Below are 22,481 nucleotides of genomic sequence, written 5' to 3' on the forward strand. Positions count from 1 at the left end.
GAGAAAAACTGCTACTTTTCTGTAGCTAAAGCGTATTTGGAGGCTCCGCTTTTTTTCAGGCATTCTCATTTTCCCAGTTTCTAATATTGCTGTCTCATAAAGCTGGGCCTTGGGCCATGCCTTTCATACCAGCCTTTTCTTGCTTAGTAGCTAACCCTGATAAACTCATCAGCAGAGCTGCAATTGCGCTTTCCCACTTCTGCTTTGGATTAATGGTGTAGCTCTCTGAAACTGAATGGATGCTGCTCTCTGGACCGCAGAGGTCTGGTTCCAGGTGAGCGTTTAATTCCCCGCTTGGGAAGTAGAAATAAAAGCCCTAATCAGGTATGTTTCATGCTTCTCTCTTTGGTAGGCTCAACAAAAGGAAGGGTGAAAAGGATGCTATTGGAAGTCATTGTTTGGTATCATTACAAGGCACAAAGCATTGGTTTGAAAATAGAAACAGCTGGTGGGGCTGTGACTTTCAATTGCATTTAGCCTCCATGTGGGTCACTTTATTTCCTATTAAAATGCTAAGTAGCTAAATCAGAGGTGTGAGTCCTCCTTCCTTCTCTTTATTAATGAGGTCCTGAAAACATGACAAACATGAAGGGCACTAGGAGTGAAGCAGCACATATAATAGGCTTCTCTACCATGCAAAAAGCATAAAGCCGGTAGTGCAGTTCTCATTCAAAGAAGAAAAATTAGTCACGTTGTTCTTCAAGCCTGTCCCCGAGCCTGCAGAAGCTCTGCTGGGGCATGCCAGGCTGTTCCCCATCGGGACAGCTTGGCTGCGGCTCCTCCGGGAGTATTTCTTCCAAGGGCCCTTTCTCCTGCTGTGAAGGACCACAGGAAGAACTCTGTCCCTTGGCCTTGCATGCCTGAATATTTTTCTTTGCAGCGTGCTTCCGCTGGGAAAGGTGATGAAAGCTTTATCAGCTGGAAATTGCAGAGGCTGCAGACAGAAGAAAATAAATGGGGTGAGGTCCCAGAAAAACCAGTGTCAGTGAAATCTAGTCCTGATAAAGGTCAAGTTTGTTGTAGCACATTGCTGACTAAATGTACGTCTGAAATGAGGGCACATCCATCATAGCAGAGGGAGTTTATTTTCCTCATCGCTGTCCTAATATTATTCTGCCGTAGTAACAAAACACTTGCGGCGGTGAGGGAGCGGGGTGGGAGGGTGGGTGGTGCAGGGGAGAGCCGGTCCCCTGGTAAGAAGTGACTCCACACGGTTCAGCCAGTAGCTGCTAGCTTTCCCTGCTTCAGAGGTTGAAGTGAAACCCCTTCTTTGTCTTGTCTAAGTGTCCAGTGATAATAAGTAATAAGCCAGTGATGTGTTCCCAAAATTAGATGTGGAATTTAATTTTGCCTGTGTTCACAGACTCTAAGGAGGAAACATGTCTTGTCTGACTTTGATCCTGCAAAGAAGCCTGAGCTGCTATCTGCAGTCATACACTGGCTGTTTCTGTACCCCTCAGTATTGTTTAGCAGAGGATTTTCCACGAAGGTCAGCCAGCCCTTGAAGCACAGTGGAGAAATACCCCTTCCTTTTGACAGTCCATTGTGAGGCTCAAGCCTTAGTCAACACTTCTCACTGATCCCTGCAAAGCCGTCGCTAACTGCCTTTGTGTAGATGTGGCAGACTCCTTCCTTCCAGCAGTGTAAATCCCTGGGGCATATCCCTGCCAGAGGTCTTTTAACATCAAAGCAGGTAGGTAGCGGCTGGTGGCAACTAGAGGCAGCAAAGATCACTTGTGTGCTTGCGCCGCTGCTGCCCACTGCAGCTGGAGCTCTGGGTGGGCTGCTGGATGCAGGGATGGAGTGGGGTTTATGGGCGCAGCTGATGAGCAGTGAGGCTTGGCGCAAGCATCTGACAGGGGCAGCTGCAAGCAAATCTCAGTCGTCTTGCTGCTTTTCTATTGACTGTATCGCTGCAATATCAGTGGTAATATCCGAGAACCCAATCTGACCTCAGGTGCCTTCTCCCTCCTTTTAAAACCCATCGTGAAGCTGGTGCTCAGTAGCAGGTTCTGTCTTCTGCTTCACAACTGGGTACCCGGGTCCATATCGCCTCCTGTGATTTTTTTTTTTTTTTTTTTTTTTTTTGGTAGGCATCTTGTGGTATACACCGGGGGAAGAAAAGCTGTGCAAAAGTGAGTGGCCAAGGACTGCACTGTAGGTTTCCATCACGGGACTGCTTGGTTAATGCAAATAAATACAGACTTTCGTGCATGTGGTGGTTAGCAAGAGAATATATTTGGTGGTCTAGCTACATAGTCAGAGTTGGTTGGTTGAAGACATTATCTTTCTCCAGACTCCTTCCTTTCATTGTGCTAATTAGCTTCTGCCTGCCTCTAGATTCTAAAAAAGTAGGTTTTTAGGAAGGTAATGGAAAATAATCAGAATCATCCCATAGCCCCAAACTGTTTTAACACCGGTGGCTTCTGGAGAGGTGGGGCTTTGATGAAACAGAGCAGCTCTTGATTATCCCAAACTATTTTCAGGCTTCTGCACCTTTCAATAATGTGGTTCTGTAGATCTCCTGTAGAGATAGTAGAAAACAATTATATCTATGCCTTGTGGTGATGCAAGAAAAAAAAAAAATCAGAAATCTACCAAAACACCTGGATTTCTGCTAAATTAAAATTTTATTACATTCAGATATAGAGTAAAAAGTATCAGTATTAAGTAGCTACACAAGTGGAGGGGGTAATGCGAGGTTGTTGTAACATGTTGTTTTTTCAGCACCCGCAAAGAGGAGGAGAACTTTTTGAAACAGTTTTCTGTCCCTGAAAATGCCTATATTGGAAATTGTACTATTCTAAAAAACTGTAGTTTTGAAATTCAGGATTTTTCTCACTAAATTGTTAGCTTTTTTCCTTCTTGTTGGTAAGGGAGTCCATAGCCTTTTGGTATACATACCTGTGTTGGTTGTTGATTGGTTTTTTTGCAGTATTAGTGCAATCTGCAACTTAATCTATTGATATGAGAGTTGTGCAGTGGTACCAGTGTCTGGGGACAAGGGCAAACGCATTACGGAAAGACCCTTAGGCAATGGTGCTTTTTTCCCCTCCTTTTTTTAATCCAAGTGTAGTTAAATTTGATTCTGTCTTTTTAGAGAAAGGCTTCAAAGTTAAGTGAATGAAATAATGAAAATGTACGAACTAAATCAGTAGGCTGCTCCATGATCAACATCTTTCTGCTAGTTTAAAAGCAGTGCTCAGCTTGGTAGGCAACTTCTTGTTTATTAGCAGCCTGGAATTGCCACAGGGAAATTTTGGCTGTTGGGTTGTGCTGGTTTCTACCAGCAAGATCACAACAGATGTAAGATACATATCCTCACTATTGTAAATCCTCCAGACTGATGGAGTTACGCTTATTTGACTGTTTCTCCACAGGTCGTTTCCCACTTGTTTGCCTGCATTCGGAATTTATTAGTTGCTACACGACAGAGCTGTCGTAATTTTTCAGCTGCATGATCACCAGTGCAGCAGTGCACGAGGCGCACGTGGAATGAGATCCAGTCCCGTGTAGGTGGGCTGGGCTGCCTTCCATAGGTGTCTGTGTCTGTCCATTGGCTGTAGCTCGATCCTAGAGTCAGCTCACTTCAACACCCTGCTAAAATACTTCAGGCTGACTGCCTGCGTTTAGGAAATGGGGATCCCAACACACTTGCAGTATAATACGACTTCGGATGGCACTCTTCTGTATTTCCTCTGGTGAAGCTGCATTTCAGGAAGAAGCTAAGAACAGTCAGCTCCTCTGTGTGAGGGTAACCTGAATTGCAGGGTAAAATAGCGCTTAAATTAAAAATGTTACAAATTCCAACACATTTTAGGAGCACTACAAACTATTGCTCACAATTTCATATCATATAAATTTGTTATTTTTTATTTAATAAAGCCTGATTTTCTATTGAAATGAGTATCTAGGAAGAATAGTGTTAGACTTTGCTTAATGTACGGGTTTCAGTACAGTTAGTTTCTGGTCATTTTGTGAGTGGGATACACTCGCTTTAACACGGGCAGCTAGTGCCTGTGCACAGTTCCTGCCTGGACTCCTGTGGCTGCTCCAGGAAAGCACGAGTCTGCAGTAGTGTCCCTGTGCCATCCCCCAGCCCTTCGGGAGTCCCGGAGATGCCCTAGAGCATCTCGAGTGGCACCAGACACCTGTATTTAGGCAGCTGAATCACATCCTGGCTGTTGTGTATTAAAGGCACCATGATGTAACATTTAGTTTTGTCATGTGGTATTTTTGAGGATTTCACTGGCTGCAATTATAGTGTCTGTTTTCACATACGTGGATTAATTATTCCTTACGCCGCTATTTATGGGGCTATATTGCTTCTGTACTGTATCTCAGTTCTCTTCCTTTTTCTCTCTCTACCTCCTCCACAGAAATACATCTGACATACTGTTGGGTTTGGTATGGCTGCAGGGATGATTACACCATGACAGCATCTAATTTAATAAACAATAAAGCCACTGTTTTGTATATGTAAAGTTTGTCAATGGAAATAATGTTATCTGTGTGTTTTTTATCACCCGCACCACCAGCAGAATGTGCAGGTGTGGCTTTGGCATTTCTAACCTATGCATTAAGCATTATTTATTGCTCAGAGCCACTGTCTAAGCTGTTTTAGGTGGACTTTCCTGTCCTCTTGACTGATTAACGCACAGGTTTTGTATGAACTGATTTGGTTAATGGTGTGATTTTCCTAGTTACTGAAATGCTTAAATCATTTCAACGTCTAGCATGGCAGCAGTTAAACATGTAAATGTATGGCAATGAGTTATACGGGTATAAACATGTCTCTCTATGTAGGCACATTTGTGTGTCCACACTAGGAATCACAGCAATGTAATTGTAATGTATGTAAGTTAGAGTTAATCAAAAGAAGAGCAGTGTACAGACCTGTGTTTCTCATACTAAATTCTGTGCTCGTAATACCCACATCTTCGTTGCCTCTGTTGTGTGTACTCTCATGCTATCTGGATTGCCTTTCTCAAAGAATTTATAATCTAGGATGTTAGCCTGGAAGTACCATTTTCAGTCTAGGTGGAGGAATCTGTGAGCAGGTGAACTAAGTAGTAAAGCAAAACACAAATGTTTGAGAAAGTATAATAAATGTGTTATTGTGTAGCTGGCCTTGCAGCTTCTCTCGTTGCGATAAAGTCGGCTTTGTAGGAAAAGAACGTTATTAGGGCAGCCCAGGCAACCTTAGTTTGTCATCTTCATGGTGTATGTGTAGTAATACCATCTCTAATACATGATTGCCTGGTGTTGTGCACAGAGAAATGTGGTGCTTAATTACTAAACAGGTCATCAGCATCTCCTGTTCCTCCTCAGTTCAGCATGTGTCCTTGGGCTGTATTTTCTGCGTATTATTCGAGTCCTGTTCTGAAGAGTCATTCTTGCATGCTTTCTTTGCAGCATTCCTTAGTCTAGTACCTTCTTGGTTCACTCAAAGGAGCTCAATAAAATAAGGCAGGCATGCTTAGTGGTAGCATCGCGCAGGAAATCTGGCACACGCTTGGACAGAGCTCATTTCTCCAGGGCAGCCCCCATCTGCCTTACCTGTGTTCCCTTCCTGCAAACCCTTCCTCATCCATTAGACCTTCTCCTGCTCCTCCAACAGATGAAGCAGGGGTCCCGTGGGCAACAGTCTGGTAGACTGTACAACCCTGGCTTATTCCCAGCTTGCGTGCTGAATTGAGGGTGCTGTGGGAAAACAGTAGGTCAATAAAGACCAACTCTGAAGTGTTTCATGCAGAGGAAGGTTTGCAAATGAAAGTTGCAGGAGCATCTCTAATATCTGACATATCTTAACTTGTGAAGCTTGTTTTGACTACCTTAATAACGTTCTTTATATATGTGTTTTTTTCCTTTGTCTATTCTTGTAGGGCTTTAAAAAAGCAGGCTGAACATCCTTTCCACCTTCCCTGGCAAATTTGTCTTGTGACAGTCCGAGCCCAAGTTCAGCAGCAGGGTTGAAACCTGTTAATCTGTTTTACAGGCTTCTGCTGCACAAGCTACCAGTAGCAAATTGTCCTCTGCGTGAACTGCACTTGAGAAGGATGTTACGAACTTTGCAAGTGACTTTCACGGGTATTTGAGAGCAGAGGAGCGAGGATGTTTGGGAATACTTTATTCTATTCTGGGCTCTGGAGGACGGTGTTTTCTGGGGACACAGGCTCACCATAGTTGACAGCTAAAGGTTTTAGAAGCAGTTTCTGAATTTTATTCATTAATGAGAAGCTTTTACTTAGGCTTTGATGTAGAAGTGGCCTCTTTCTCTCTTGAGAAGCAGTCCCTGTAGGATCCCCAGTACAGCACGCAGAGGTTAGTTGTACTATTTCTTGCCTTTATGGGCTGCAATGCAGGAGGAGTTTGTGCAGCTCTTGCAAAGGGAAGGGCAAGTGTGTTCTTGTCCTGCCTATGGAAACGTGTTGTCCTTTCTCTCAGGGGAGGCAGCAGTTAACAAAACAACATTGACAGGATTTCTGGCCAAGTAGTCAGAGTTGTGAAGATCTTGGAAAGCTTGATTCGTTATGGTTTCATTGCAATGATTGTCATTTATAGGGGCACAGGCTCCAGGCATATGAAGCGTGATGCCTGGTTCCTCAAGTAACGTCCTGGAAAGGGGCAGAGTTAGCGATACCATAGCACTTCTTACATAGCATATGTGTGCTTAACTGGGGTATCTGTTGGTTTTGGATCCAGAACTCATTTTGCTGCTACTTTTCTAAGGGATTTCATGTAGAATCTCAGAGTGTTTCCTGATTTCCAGTGATTAGTACGTGGAATTTTGATGCTGAGTCTTCCCGAGGGTACAGAGGAAATACTCAGAGCTAGTAGTGGTTTGAATAAAATTCATGAAAGCTGAGGGGCAAACTTGATGTACAAAGGAATACGTCAAAGAATTTCCCCCATTCTGAGAAGGGTTTTTTTGTTGGTTGTTTGGGGTTTTTTCAACATCCAGATTTTTGAAAGGGAAATGGCTCTGGTAGCTTTTTCTGAGTTGCTTTAACAGTGTTCTCTCTTTGTGAAATCTGCATTTACAGGTTTATTGATAGGGATTTGAAGATGGGTATTGCTAACATGTCTTTTTCAAGAAAAATTGACAGGCTCAAAGGAGAGTGGGCTGGAGCTAGTATATTTTTGCTTTTTACTTAAACATGATCCCAAGACACAAGTTCTACTTTTTTACATTGCTGCCTGCAAAGGGGTTCAGTGTTCTGAATATATAGATTATCGTGGCCTTTGGGATGTTGTGCATCCACCAGTTTAGCTGCTTTCTGGCTTTTGGTATTGAATGATAAACACTCTGGTTCTGCTCCTATCCTCCATTATCTGTACTCACAGCAAACCTGACCATCTTTAACATGATTAAAATATAATTCAAAAGTTATTAGCTAATTATGACGCAAAGTACTTAATTTGCCATTGCACCCTAATAACTTAAAGGTACTCCTGATAACTTGGTAATAACCGTATCATAAGCAAAAGGACACGGTTGCTACTAACTTAATAGGCAGCTTCCCTCAAGATAAAACATAAATAACGTACCTCAATGAAATCGGATTCAAGCTTAGTAAAATTATCTTGGCAAGCAAAGAGAATATTTGTTAATTTTTCTGTGAAATGTTATCATTGCCAAGAAAACTTGGTTACAAAAAACAGAGATGGAAAAAGTATTTGCATGAATAATTGATTTAACATTTCATTGGTTTAAATGATTTTAGGAAAAGTGGTTTTGATATGCTCTGGAAAACTAAAAAGTTTTTAAGGACTTATTTGCAAGATACCAAAGAGTGTAGGAGATGTGGGGCTTAAAGGCTTGCAGTCTGCTCTTCAGTATATCCAGTGCGTGAGCGAGCCTGAAAAAAAAGAGCAAGGAGAGATGGCATTTTAAAGTGTAAAATCCCGGTGGTCAAGCTGCGGCTATGGAGCAGCGGGCGTGCAGGTGAGCCACGGTGCGTAGCTGCCCATTGCCTGATGTCCTCACAAACGGCTGAAGCACAACGCCTCTCGTGATGAGAGGGACAGCGGCAGGTATCTGCAGCCTCCTCCCCTGCTCCGAGTCTCCTTGACTTGGCATGCGGGGTGGGTTGATCAGAGAGCCGGCCGGTCGGAGGGGTGTCTCAGGGTCCTAGAGGAAGAGAGGGGCTGTGGTACCACTCTGTAGATAGTGGTTTGGCTGAGGGAACAGCCTATTTTGGGATTGCAAGACTTAAGTATTCTGGAGATGGGTCTGTATGGTAGCAAAGGAGCTTGAGGGAGTGCTTGGTGTCTGGAGACGAGCAAAACTGTGAGGGTCAGGGACAGACATGACGTCTTGGGAAGTGTCAGCAACTTCAGTGTCTGTCAGATGGAGGAACCTCACTTTGTCAAAAGTGATGGGGATTGTGGGGATGAGGATCCTGGTTTGGGGTGGGGGAACAGCTGGAGAGCAGAGGACAGACCCCTCTCAGCCACATCTGAAGCCTGTAACGCAACCTAGAGGTTCAGGAGATTTGGCTGCCATGGTATTGAAATTGCTTTTAAAACGCTTACCTGCCCAGCCTTGTGTGAAAAGATGCAGATTTGGGTTGCAGCCTGTTCCTCTTATCTGTCTGTATCTCTTTGGTATACCAGAGCAGAGAGAGAAGATACATGGTAAACAGAAACTCCCTGGCCCATCATCCGCAGTCTGGGGATAGCGCTCTCCTGGCCTCACCCTTGCTGCCATTGTGCGATGTGGGAGATGGTTTCCACGTGCCCACACATACAGTTTTCTGGCCGTGAGTCACCAGCTCTTGACATCTCATCCCAACTATTTATTCCTTTCTTTTCTAAAATGTCAGCGTTTCTACAAGTGCCATTTGGGTCTGGGTGGATGATGGTCCTGAGTTTGGGAATGGGGGTGTGAACATCCCGGGAGAAGGCTGTGACAGAGCCTATGGTTTTTGGCCTACTTCTGTTGGACATTCAGGCACCCTGCACCCACCGTAAGGCTGTCAACCAGTATGTTGTGTACATTGGGGGAGTTACTGTATTAGCTCTATTTCGTAATTATTACTTCTGGTGTGAATCTCCTAGGTAGCTAGATCACCTGTTCAGTGCGGAAAATACAGGTTTTAATTTTTCTTGGAAAAACGTCCTTTTCAGGCAAACAGAGATTAAGGTGTTGCTACTGACTTCTGGAGCCTTAGCCATCCATTTTTTAATTCACCCCCATGTTTCCTGTGACCCACATATCCTCTCTTGTTCAGCTGTCATTTAGTTACATGTCTCATCATCTCCACGCTCATCTGCGGCGTAGAAAGCCGTAGTTCGCTCTCGTGTAAGTAGCATTCCTGCAACATGACTACACGGTGTTGTGCAATTTATTCTTTTCCAGTTAATGTGTCAGTTTGTCCATGTGGGTTAGATCCAATGACTATTAGTTCATTTGTAATATGTCTGATTTACTTTCATCTCTGCTCCTGGTGCTGCCTCTGATCAGGCAGGTTATAGCAAATCCCACACTTTGTTGTTTTTTTTTTTTTTTCTCTGATGCATTCCCTGACGATACGACCTCACTCATCATTTCAGATCCTTCCCATCTGTTCCTCACATGCTTTACTCTGCATTTAAGACTATTCACCACTTCTTGTCTGTCTCAATTTCTTACAAATGTTTTATTAGCCCTCTGAGTTTGCCCTTACCTTTTCTTTCGCTTCCGTGCTTGAATAACAATCTTAAGATGTTTGAAATGTTCTCCATGTAAATGATTCAGTTTTTTAAACTTTAGCAAATATTTCCACAAAGGCTTGACATCCTTCTACTCAGTATCTGGGATTTATCTGTTCTTTAAAATGCCATGTAACATTTTCTTTTAAATCTCATAAGAATTGGTGTTTTAATACCTCCTCCCATACATCCTTCTTGCTCTGTCATTTTGGCTCCTATTTAAATACCTTTTCTGTAGAAGGTTTAACGAGATTTTAGGTTTTAATACATTTTTCCCCTGTTACCTTTGCTTTATAATCATTGTATTCATGCCTCTTCTGATAATGTAGGAACTGTCTGTGCCAAGGAATTCCTGAGACTCATGGACATGAAACCTTAAATTAAATGTAAGGAGGAAGAGATAAGAACAAATTATAATAGCACTGAGAGCAAGAGATTACAATAGGGTATTTGGTTAAAATGCGGTTTTCATAATATATGTTCCTGAAAATTGCAAATGTATTCTGTTACATCATGTTTATGAGCCAGCTTTTGTTATGCAGAGTTATAAAGATTGCTAGGTATTCAGTCGCTGTGGATCCAAATGACGTGAGATATTCAAAAAAGAAAAGCAGGTTGTTACTGTTAAAGTGGTCATCTGAAAAAAGAATAGAAACCTTGTCATTCTCCAGTTGGGTAGGATAACATTTCTCACTGGCGTGGGTACCTCTTCAAATGTACTAGCTTCTAGGGGACAGTGCAAAATTAGATAATTTAGACATACGAGGAAGTAAAATTAAATAGCCATGAGATGAGCATACCATTAAACAGATCTAATTTATAATGGGCTCTTATGCAAATTGCCTTTGAGCAATTTAGTAAAAGAAAATGAAAAGAAATTAATAAGGACAATGTGGACTAAAAAGTCACAGAGGAAAAAAAAAAAAGAAGTAAAAGCCTATTCCAGCTCACTCTCCACACACCCCAGAGTGTTAAATAAGCGTTCCCATTAGCCACATAAATATAATGATGTGATAGTAAAACTTGCATTCACTTATCCCTTTAAAGGCCAAAACCCTACTCACTTTGCCACAGTGGCTCCAAGCAGGTGAGTAAGATTTCAACTAAAATACTTTTTCTTTGCCATGTAATTCATTATTGGAGGGAGAGAGATGTGTTTTCATGAGTGCTTTGCCCCTTGCCAGCCACTGAATATCCGACCTCGATGGAGTCCCAGGCAGTTACTTGTCTCGCCGTTAGCATGGGATTGCGGGTGCCAGGGCATCGCCGATGCTCCTCCTGCTGCACAGTTCCCTCTGCTGGGTTATTAAAAGGGCTTCACAGCAGGAATTTTCCTCCCTTTTTGTTGTTCTGAGAAAGACACAGAGAGCAGGGAAAGCTAACAGCTTAGAACTGTTGAAAATAGTTTATTGCAAAAGATTTTCAGTTAGTTTTGAGTTCGTAGTGTCCTCTGATAAAGATGATAATATGGGAAATAACATACTGAATATATTCAATAATAAGGAATCTGTATTTTCTCAGAGAAAAAAAAAGATTTATTTCTACCTTACTTTGAAAGTAAGGCAATATTCTGCATGTTTGCAAACATCAAGGCTTGCAGCTTTTCCATGTTCCTTGTATCCCTTTGATTACCAAAGGGAAGAATTTTAGCTCTGTCCACTGGAGCCACTAAAACAATCTGCAGAACCGTGTCCTTTTTCTTAGTGTTAAGAAAGTTGTGCAATAGTTGACTTGTTTAATTAATATTGGCCATCTCATTCCTAATTATTGCTGCTTTCCCAAATTCTTAACTGAGGCAAAATATACTAAAGGGAAGACTTTCTCTTTATGTGTATAGTTATATAAATAAATATACACAGAGAGAGCAAGGTTATAAACACTTACACTATGTATACAGTTTTGCTGCAGACTGAGTATATTTTTATACTTGACAAACAGGACTTGTTTCTGAAGAATTTGAAAAATTCTATAAGCAATGTCATCTTCCTGTGCTAGCTTTTTGGTCTAGAAACGCTGCTATGGGAGTGCTGGTCTGTGGGGAGAAGGATCCCTACAGTATTTTATGGAAGTAAAACAGTGATCTCTTCCATATCCAGTTTTCTCCCCACTAAAACCAGGCTTGTGGATGTACCTGTTTTGTGTCCTTAAAGTAAAACTAAATTCTCTGACAGGAGATGAGTTTTCCACTGGTTATATTTTCAACCCTTGAAGCATTCAATTTCTGACAGTGGAATATGATACTTAAAGCCATAGACATTAATTATTACCATTGGAGGTCACACTTTCAACCCATGGGACATTAATTTTCCTGATACACAGAAAATTCCAGCCTGTTGGTTTTAATTAAATATTTCAGAAGTACGTTTTCTTGTAAATGGACTACAGTTTCTTATCCTTTACCCTTGATATTTGGCTAATTCTGCATATAATTATCAGCTTATTTTGCACACCTCCTTCAAAGCACTTTCCTGTTTGGAAATCCATTCAGCTGTTACGTGTTTGTCATTTAAAAAAAAAAAGTTATCTTTGCCAATCATTGGCCAATGTTGTCAAGAAGGAGATGGGGAAAAACATCTTCCAGGTTTTCTTGAGAAGTGAAATTATAATAAACATGACTTAACAGTCCCTTCTCATGCCAACGGATTGATGTCTCTTAAGCATTTATAATTGCAGTGTGAGACCAAGCAGGAGTAACAGCGGAGCTATGGGTGACAGGGAGGATGGTTGCTCAAATCACATCGTATAGAAAAGTTGCCACGCGAGGCACGGCAGAGAGCTTGCCGCTGTGCTTCCAGCAAGCCAGGAGTACAGGGGGAGGCTGGAGGGTGAAGGCGTTGGTTGTTCCCCAGATCCTGGCATAGCTCAGTCTCCTCTCCTGATGGGTATAGCAAATGCAGCTTAGGAGAACGACCATGCCACCAGATTTGGGTCCCATATTATCTCAAGTCTTTCCCTGCAGGCCATGTGAAGGAAGCTAGAATCTACATTTTTCCATCTGAAAAGGAAAAAGGCTTTAATTTTGTTTACAGAAGTTTCTCTGCTGGGGGTCTACCCTTCCAAAGCTGTTTTAACATGTGAAAGTGCAGTTGTGTATTGCAAAGCGATGGGGGGGGGGGGGGGGGGGGGGGGGGGGGGGGGGGGGGGGGGCGGGGGATGTGAGGGGAATTGGGACTTGGCAATTTCTTGGGTTTTTCTGCTGTTGCAAAGCAGCAGTGCGCTAAGGCAACGCTTTCTGTTAACTCTTCCAGCCCAGACCCGCAGCTTTCAGGTCCCAGGTAGCACTCCTGATAGTTGTGCACTCTTGTCAGCATTATGGTTTTGTCAGGAGGCTCCATCCTCTGATACTATCTTGTTCTTCTCCTAAACAATTAATAAAATGAAGACAAAAAGCCTAGAGGTTTAAAATATGTAATTATAGTAGTAATTTAGAACTAGGAAAATGCTGCAGAAACCAATTACCATTATACATTTCAGTAATGACTGACTTGGCCAAATATGTTTTGTGTGTGAATTCCATGATAGATTCCAAGACAACATGCTTAAATATAGGGGAAAATTAATTCTAAATGCCGAGTGCATCCATATTAGACATAAATGTTGCTCATCCACCTAGTGAACAAGAACCTGTATTATATGGCCTGTCGCAGCTTAAATTTTGAGCAGCAGGGCAGGCAGTAACAAGTATCCAAGGAAGAAAGCTTGAATTGTTCTAAGGGATGGCTTTGAAAAAAGTATTTTGTATCTGATCATTTTGCAAAATATGTTTAATTCCTTATATGTTACAGATTTCATGCGACTTGAATTGATTCAGGCATTTCCTACAGAAGTCTAAATGGCCGGTTGAGGTTAATGGGGTTTTATTTCTTCCCTGGTCTTCATCTCTCCTGGCTGGTGAGAAGGAATAGATGAGACTTGTATTCTGTTCACGGCTTGTTACCGGCTGTACTACCGAGGTCCCTGCTGCGGGCACAGACATCACTTCAAACTCCATTTGGGATGGCTGTGCCATTTTCAAAGGGAGGGCGTATGGCTGTGGGTGTGAAGTGGCGTGTGGTCACCTGGAGTCCTGTCCCTCTGCAGTTCCCCGGGACGCCACTGCAAGCCCTGCCGTCTCCCCCTCTTTGGGAACCGCTTCTGTCTTTTGCCTTGAACCTTTCCTGGAGATCCCCTTCTGCTGGCTGATGGATGGCGGTGTCTCTCGGCCTGGGATGCTTCGTGCAGCCAGGAGGGCTGATCACCTCTGACTTTTTGGCAGTTTTTTTTTTTTTTTTTGTACTGGTGATGGGGAATGGTTGTTTCTTCACTTCTTTTATAACAAAAATAGTGTGCCATGACTGTTCGTTTTGCTTGCTGTATCCTTTTCGTGAGAAGACAGATTTGTACCTTACCTATGCCACAAACTGAGTGTGATCGGGGAACAAAACTGCCTGTTGGTCCCTAGCTCCGTGCTGATGTATGGTGATGCTGTTGTATGCTCTTTAGTAACCTGCAGAGGTTTTACTGTGCTGGTTCCTGAAACAGATCAGTTATATTGGGACAAAAACTACATACGAATGAGCCTTTTCGTTGAAATAATGAAAACACAGAATCTGAAGAATATTGCAGAATGTAACAGGTTGTGACAAAGCTCTGAAATCGCATCCCAAATTGTCGGTAGTATTTCGTGCAGAGTGTCTGCGTGACGTATCACAAGGGAGCTATTTCGAGACCGTTTTGTTTACAGTTCTGGTGTTGGAAGGAATAAAAAAGTACTTCCACATTGCACATGCAGACATATAAACAGGCGCACAAAATCAAACCTACCAGTTACTCCTGCTGATTTCATTGCGAGTGAGTCGAGAGCATTTTGCAAACGCCCTGGTGCAGAAACACGATGTGTATTTCGTGTTACTCTGACGGGGTTTTTCTTCAGAGTTTTCAGCCCTTCCTGCTGCTCTAACAAAAGCAGGTTTGTGGGGCACGCGTGTAGAAAACGTGTGTGCGCCCAGCGGTTGATGTTGCAAGAACTGTTGGCAGACAGAGGCTTTCTAGGTGGCTGTGTGGTTCTGGTGGTCGGTGGGTGGTCTCTGTCAAAACTGAGGGTTTTTTCCTGATTATTTTAGTGTGTGCTAATTGATACCTGCCGCAAACAGTTTTTACTGTGAAATCTTTACCTCACATTGAAATGTTATAACCTTTGTATCCCCGGCTTCTTATTCCCGCAATGTGCTGCCCCCTCAGTTGTGCCTGTCTGAGTGTTGGTTGCAGTAAATGGCATCCAAAAAATGAACTGGGTTTAAAAACAAACAAAACCCAAGCAAACAACCAAAAAAACCCCATTTCCCAATTGCAATTTCCAAACTAAATCAGGTTCACCATGCAGTGCCCTGGAAAGCAGAATGAAGTCAATCAAGGGGGTTGGTGCATCTGGGGGGACGGGGTCTGCTGATGGGGGCTATTGAGAGAGATGTCCAAAATCATCGAAGGGGTTTCGTATCGTGAGACACGGATTTGGGCAGCGAGGCTGGTGCGAGAGGCTCCTGCCCCAGCTGCTTCCCTCTCCACCTCCCCAGCAGAGCTGTGCTACTTAAAAGTTTCTGAGTCCACGCTGGAAAACACCCAGCTTAAATCGTGGTTTGAAACCAACCCTTTTCTTATGAAGCGGAGCCGCAGGGCTGCTTTGGTGAAGTCAGCACAGGGGGTTTTGCGGCGTCGGCCATTTGAGTGGCTGCTGAGCCGAGCTCGGTCTGACCCTGCTGCTTGCCTCTTTTTTTCCTCTCCAGAATTGGCCGGCTTTTCGATGGCACGGAGCCCATTGTCCTCGACAGTCTCAAGCAGCATTATTTCATCGACAGAGATGGGCAGATGTTCAGATATATCTTGAATTTTTTAAGGACATCGAAACTCCTCATTCCTGATGATTTCAAGGTGAGATTTCAAGCGACTTGGGTGTTTTGCATGTACCTTGGTAAAGCAAGTACCTGGCGTGTAGTCAAAACAGAGCCCTAGATGGGGGGACGACGATGACTTGTTGGGTATGGTGTTTGATTTCAGGTATGTGGCAAAAGTAAGCGTGGGGTTGCTAAAGTGGCATCTGTCAGCCTTTCCTAGAGTTGCATCAATATTAAATTTTCCCCTCCTGGCTGTAGTGTAATGGGGCAACCTTGCCATGTTTGATCTAGGGAAATTAAATATCGTAGGATCCTGATGGAGGCAGAAAGGATGTTACAATCTGGAACCGACTGCTCGTGAGCTTTGCTGGTTACTTGTCCTCTCATCCGCTTTTATGCTTCCCCTCTGACTGCAGCAGCTCCATCTTCCACTCCCATGCTGAAATTCAGAGAATGGTGTGGGAATCACAGTATTGACAAAATAAACTGCACACATGGTAATATTTGAACATTAAGTCATAGAATATTTTTTCCCCCAGACTCTTGAATGCATAGTGCAAGTTTAATTTGGGAGTTTTAGAGAAGTCAGGGATGAATAGTTCCACGTTTATTATTTAAATGTTATTAAAGAGCCTGCTTTTTTTCTTTTTAATAACAAACTAAATTAGTGGTAGTTCACCACGTTAGACGTTAGCCTACAGAAGCAGAGCTTCAGACTCTGTGTGCTGCTGTGTTTATCCGCTTGTAGGTATATGGGTGTATATGTGGTGTCAGCGAATTGAGTGCTGGAGACAGCGGTTGCAATCAGAACAGATCTTTATCGTTACTTAATGAATGCATATCAATGTAGCTGGCTGTGCCATTAGTTCATCGTAGGAAATATAGCAATTCAGATTGAACAGGAGAGGTGATGGGGAAGGGTTAGAACAGTTCACACTGGTGTGCAGTCTTCTGTCCCTCGTATCTGAGACAGATTTTCAGGTGTTTGGGGCATAATAAGCGTGAGGTTGAGTCAAGAGCTGTATTGCAGCAACCTTTGAATCATCTGCTGTAGATGCATACTTACTTCTCCCATGCATGACCAGGGTAGATCTACCTGAATAACGTGGGAGTTTGGAACTAGCCGATAAACATCATATCCCTCTTTTGAAGCCTTAGCATGGCTTTGTGCTGCTCTCGGCACTTGTCCTGAAGGTAATCAGAAATACAGAAAAGGAAAAGCCACCTTCCATGCAATATTAAGAAATTATATATGCAGAGCCTTTTATACACATAAATATACTGTAGCTGCGCTGAAATTAAAAATGTAACTCCTGGCAAGTTCCCCACCCAACATGATGTTCAAAGGGGTGTCCTTCCCAGTTATGCTTTAAGGTGTCCAAAAGATCGGTGCTTTAAATGAACAGCGGTCCTTGTTTCTTAGAAATATGTGGATTAGGTGACTTTTTTGTTACACATTAAATGTAAGCAGTATTTTGAGCATGATTTAGGTGTCCCATTCTTATCAACTATCTGGTTTCTAGCTCAAATTCATGCCCATATTGACTGTTAGCAGTCTTCTCTTGTTGTCATTCTATTCCTCTCTCTTCCCTAATTCTCATGTATTGCTTTTCTCTGTATAAATATTTTCCAAATGGTCTTATGCTCTTAAACCTAGAAAAACAAGATTTTTTTTTTAATTTTTTTTTTTTATATTTAAAAAATGGCAGTAGACAGACTCCAGATCATCAGTTCTAAATTACTTCTGTACTGGCTACGCTTAGAAATGCGTTCTTTCTGCTCTGGCATTTGAGATGATGTTGTAAACAATACTGTTGGCAAAATGGGGAGGTATTAAAAAATACTTAATTTTTAAAATGCAGTAATATGTGCAATCCATTATGCAAATATCTGAATCATTTTACACTAAGAACCATTGCAGGCTCCCTCATTTACATTCTTATACCTGTTACAATGCCTGCTAGTGTTGCTGTAAGACGCGATGGATCCTAGTGATGAATTTTCTGAATCCTGATTGAATTCTGTTCCATCTGTTCAGTGAGGTCATTATTCTATGACATCACTATGGGGATAAAATATGGGGAAAAGTGGGATTTTTGCCTGGATTATTCTATAGCAGGAGGGAGTTGAGCAAGCATAGCCCCCCCCTCCCCTTGCAAGTGCTGCTATACCCACTCTGTTTCAAGTGGCTGATGGTTATTTTTTGCTTGCACTGTTATTTTATTACACCTTCCTACACAGTAATTATGAACTATGTCTGAAGGGTTCCAGATCTAGAGTGGCGTTAGCCTGAATAACCATACACATTAAGCGGTACATTAGTAGTGCCTCTTTCTTAATTGTGCACAGTAATATGTGTCTTTCAGGACTACAGTTTGTTATATGAAGAAGCAAAGTATTTCCAGCTTCAGCCCATGCTAGGAGAGATGGAAAGGTGGAAACAGGACCGGGAGAGTGGCCGCTTCTCAAAGTCTTGTGAGTGCCTGGTGGTGCGAGTTGCCCCAGATCTTGGAGAAAGGATTACGCTGAGTGGCGATAAGTCATTGATAGAAGAAGTGTTTCCAGAAATCGGTGACGTGATGTGTAATTCTGTCAACGCCGGCTGGAATCACGACTCGACGCACGTCATCCGATTTCCACTGAACGGATACTGTCACCTCAACTCAGTTCAGGTAGGAAGTCATGTATGCATTTTTTGGTACCTGGTAACTACAGTAGTGTTAAAAACCTGCTTTAGGAGATACATGTTTGCCTCAATATAAAGACATTGCATATTTGGAGAAACATTTTTTTGACATTTGAATATAGGGCGACCATTCAAGCCTGCTTCCAGTCCCTTGCCCTGCTTGTTATAAATTGTTTCCTGGCTTGATGGGAGGGCACAGGGACATCTCAAGCCAGGGAAGGAAGATGTCACATCCCCACAGAGCCTGTTGTGAGGGTGTCGGGAGCTGTCCCTTCACCTGAGAAAGGTAGTGGAGATGCTCTGATTTGCCAGAGTCCACAGGAGCTCTGAAACTAAATAGGAAGAACGGAGGAGCAAAAAGGAGAAACCCAGTCTCGTATTCTGGGTATAACAAGTGAGAAGTGAGGAGCAAGGGGAAGGGGGAATTAATGTGAGAAAGAGACGACGAGACAGTAGCATTGGCCAGCTACTGAAAGGAGGGCCACGCTTCCACAGAGGGAGAACCAGCCAGCATCCTCCTTCTTCCTCCTCCTTCCTCCTGAAACAGGACCCAGTATTTCTGGAGAGGGGAGCAGCCTGCACCCACAGGAGAAGGCATCTGTTGAGTCTTACCCTCGTAGAGGGGACTTTGCGTCAGCCCACTCTGCTGTCTCTCAAACTGGGACAACCTAGGAGGACTTTGACCCTTCAACAAGACTATCAGGCAAGGCATGTAATGTGAAGGGTACAGCAGGGGGGAAGTTATCACAGATGTGGTTAAAAACTAGTGTGTCCTTTTTCCAGTGTTACCCAGGTCTTTTGCATTTGCTAAAGGCCTCTAACACTTCTTGAATAAATCACCATATACTTTTTACTTTGGACAAAGAAAACATGTTCAGTCTTCTTCCTTGCTGTGGTAACAAAAACAAAGGCACGTCTGCTTATTGCAAGTAGGGACCCATCCATTTCTGTGTTCTCAGGGAAGACCCTCCTCTTTCACTTTCAGCAGTTTTTCTTAATTTTTTTATGACATAGTAGCGGCCTATTGCGATAGGACAAGGGGTAATGGTTTTAAACTAAAAGAGGGTAGATTCAGACTAGATATAAGGAGGAAAATTTTTATGATGAGGGTGGTGAAACACTGGAACAGGTTGCCCAAAGAGGTGGTACGTCCCCCGTCCCTGGAAACATTCAAGGTCGGGTTGGACGGGGCTCTGAGCAACCCTATCTAGTTGAAGATGTCCTTGCTCGTTGCAGGGGTGTTGGACTAGATGACCTTTAAAGGTCCCTTCCAACCCAAACTATTCTATGTAGCAGTATCTCAAATCAGTAGCTGTTAGGGATAAGAAAAAAATCTGGGAAACAAATGCAGGTAATTTCTGGAATAATTATAATAAACTTATAAGTTATAGTGTCATCTGTTCTATTCTTTGTTGGTTTAAAAACAACCAACATCACATACCTGTCTCCACCTAGTTAGCACATCCTGCACAGCCAGCACTTTGGAGTGAGAACACGTCACATCTGGAATTGTCACTAGCACTATTGATGCTGTTTGGTTTAGATACACCTCCTAAATGTTGCAGACTCATGAGCAAGTTCTTGCACAGGAGAGACTTGCAAGCTGAGCTTGGCGTCTTTTCATCTGCCAGGTCCTGCTGTCCAGGTAGAGAAGGTCTGCTCTGCTCCCTCCCCAGAGGAAGCGAGCTGGGCACCACAGTATGCACTGAAGGCTCGCCTGGCACTGCATATGTGCTAGCACTTCACACAGGAGTCTGGATAGACCTATTGAGATATGGTTAACCCATGTTATGCTTGGACAGTTGTCTCTTACTGGCCTTTACTGTCATGCTGAAACATCAAAGTTGTTTTGTCACAGTGACTAAGGCAAATTTAGAACAGCCTTAGATGTAAGATTACAACTGAAAAGGGATAGGACTTTCAAGGAGGGTTATTTAGCCACATGTCACACTATCATATGATAGTTCTCAAAGCAGTTGTATCCTTTAGCTGTTTATCACTTATTCTGATGCTTACATTTTTGTGACACAAATAAGAATTGCCAAGCATATTTACTGATGTGAAAAAACCGAGTCAGAGTGGCAAAATATGCACAGGCTTCAAGAGAGATGGTGATCCCACATTGATAATGCTGCATCTTCCATTTTTGAGGGACATAAGCATCTCCCAGTCCTAATAACAATGTGGGGCGGAACTGCTGACAGACCTGGAGAGTGAGGTACAGACCAAACGGTTTGTCCAGGGCTGGGCTAGTTTCCTGACCAGTTGGTTCCACCACATTTTTTCTCAGGACCTAAGTTCTCCTGCTCTATTTTTCAGTGGCTTGCACTGAGACTTTTTGGGGGGATTTTGGCTTATATTGTTAAAAGCTAAAGATCAGGGTAAACAAAAATTGCACAGATGTTTTGACAGTTGCTTCGAAGTCTCTTTTCCCACCCCCTCCTTTTTGAGATTTGTCTGCTGTGCAATTAGCCATGCTTAGGTATTTTGGAAAGACATTTGCCGACCTGAAGCAATGCATGTAAAAACATGGCATGTTTTGTTTTGAGCGTTTTCAAACCGCAGCTCGCTTCTCCCCCCACCCCAGTCCTCTGCAGCCTTCTGCTGCTCTGCTTGCCCTTGCACAGGGCTTGCACACATGCAAGCCAATTTGCTAATTGGTGAAATAGCTGGGAAAGACTCGGTAGGTGCTTGCTCCCAGCACAACCCCAGTGAGGTCTGGTCAAGCTGGACAGAGAGTCCCATGTCCCGTGGGGTGTGGGAGCATCAGCCCCCTCCTTGGGGTTGGTGGCTGTCACAGCTGACCCTGGTGAAGCCCTGGAAGATTCTCCTTCACTGGTGAGGCAAAGGAAGCCCAGGCAGCAGAACAGATAAAGATGATAATAAAAGTAGCAAAGAGTATAAACAAGGGAAAGAATGCCTCAGCCCTGCAGTTACAGTAAACCAGCATGAACATGGGTAATTAAAAAAAAAAATAAATAGTGGAATAGTGGTGTGGAAGGAGACCCTGTTCGTAGCAGCCTGGAGCTGGTGCTGGGAGCTGAGGTCTTTGCACCATCATTTGTTGGGTGAGCTGTGTTAGGCGCATCCCCCTGCCCCATTTTTTTGTGGTTTGGGGTTTTTTTTTTTCTTTTTTTTCTTTTTGCCATTGTATTTCCCACTGGAAGCAACACTCAGGTTGTGAAAAGGGAGGAAAGAAGGTGAATAGGCAGAACTAGTTAGTCCATAATTAAAGTTAAAAGGTCCCAGGTTTTACCACAGGTAACTGTAGCCACAAACCTTCGTAGTCATGGTTGGTTTTTAGGTCTCTAGAAAATATGATGGTAGCTTTTCTGAAATTATGACCACAGTATCTGCATTTTCACCATTTAGTTGAGGTGTTTGCTCAGCATCCTCCAGTATCGGCTGTGCAATCCTGTATTTGCCCTTTTGTATTGTAAATTTTGTAAAGCAGAGAATACATTTTTCCAGGCATGTTTCTGTGGCTAGAAGGATACTGGATTTGTTGACAGTACTAAAAAAATAAAATATAATTTTCTTCATTTTTCTTCTTATTGCTCAGTGGCCAAAGTCAGCAGAAATCAGTCCAATACAATGAAGCTGAGGGAACCAGTTAGCAGATCTGTGTAACCACTTTTGTTTCTTAGCCAGATCCATTTGAAAGCAGCAGTTATCGTCCTCGGACAGCAAATAGTCTGTTTATTTACTTATACATCGGTGTTTGTTTCTTCTTTTTTTGCAGGTACTTGAGAGGTTACAGCAAAGAGGGTTTGAGATTGTTGGCTCATGTGGAGGTGGGGTGGACTCTTCCCAATTCAGTGAATACGTACTGAGACGAGAACTCAGAAGGACATCTCGTGCACCCTCCGTCATTCGAATAAAGCAAGAGCCTCTGGACTAAAATGGACACGTTTCTTTATGCAAAAAAAAAAAAAAAAAAGGAAAAGAGAGAGGAAAAAAAAAAGGGGGACGTTTCATGTGCAGTTTGGACTCCAAACAAGTCCTGGAACTAAAATTGAATAAAAGACACATTTATATCAAATATAGAGACCACACCTGAATTCATATGGGAGCATTTGGAATAGTAGTAATAATAATAATAACCTCAAGGTGTAAAAGAAAACACACACACACACATATATAAAAAATATGTATGTATATGTATGTATGTACATATATATATGTATGTATATGTCAAAGGGTAGGAAATGCAACAACAGAAAAGCGGT

The 22,481-nt window shown here is 42.8% G+C and overlaps 1 protein-coding gene across 2 annotated transcripts in view; it reads left to right on the plus strand.

The window, feature by feature from the left end:
• KCTD1 (potassium channel tetramerization domain containing 1) overlaps nucleotides 1-22,155 on the plus strand; it is a 70,585-nt gene extending 48,430 nt beyond the window's left edge. For both annotated transcript variants that reach the window (XM_050891673.1, XM_050891672.1), the window contains exons 3-5: nucleotides 15,459-15,603; nucleotides 17,933-18,238; nucleotides 21,995-22,155. In XM_050891673.1, the coding sequence (XP_050747630.1) occupies nucleotides 15,459-15,603; nucleotides 17,933-18,238; nucleotides 21,995-22,153 (610 nt within the window). In that variant the 3' untranslated portion in view covers nucleotides 22,154-22,155. The remainder of the gene's footprint in view (nucleotides 1-15,458; nucleotides 15,604-17,932; nucleotides 18,239-21,994) is intronic.
• Nucleotides 22,156-22,481: the final 326 nt, after the last annotated feature.

The sequence above is a fragment of the Gymnogyps californianus genome, chromosome 2 (genome assembly GCF_018139145.2).
Source record: "Gymnogyps californianus isolate 813 chromosome 2, ASM1813914v2, whole genome shotgun sequence".
NCBI lineage: Eukaryota > Metazoa > Chordata > Aves > Accipitriformes > Cathartidae > Gymnogyps > Gymnogyps californianus.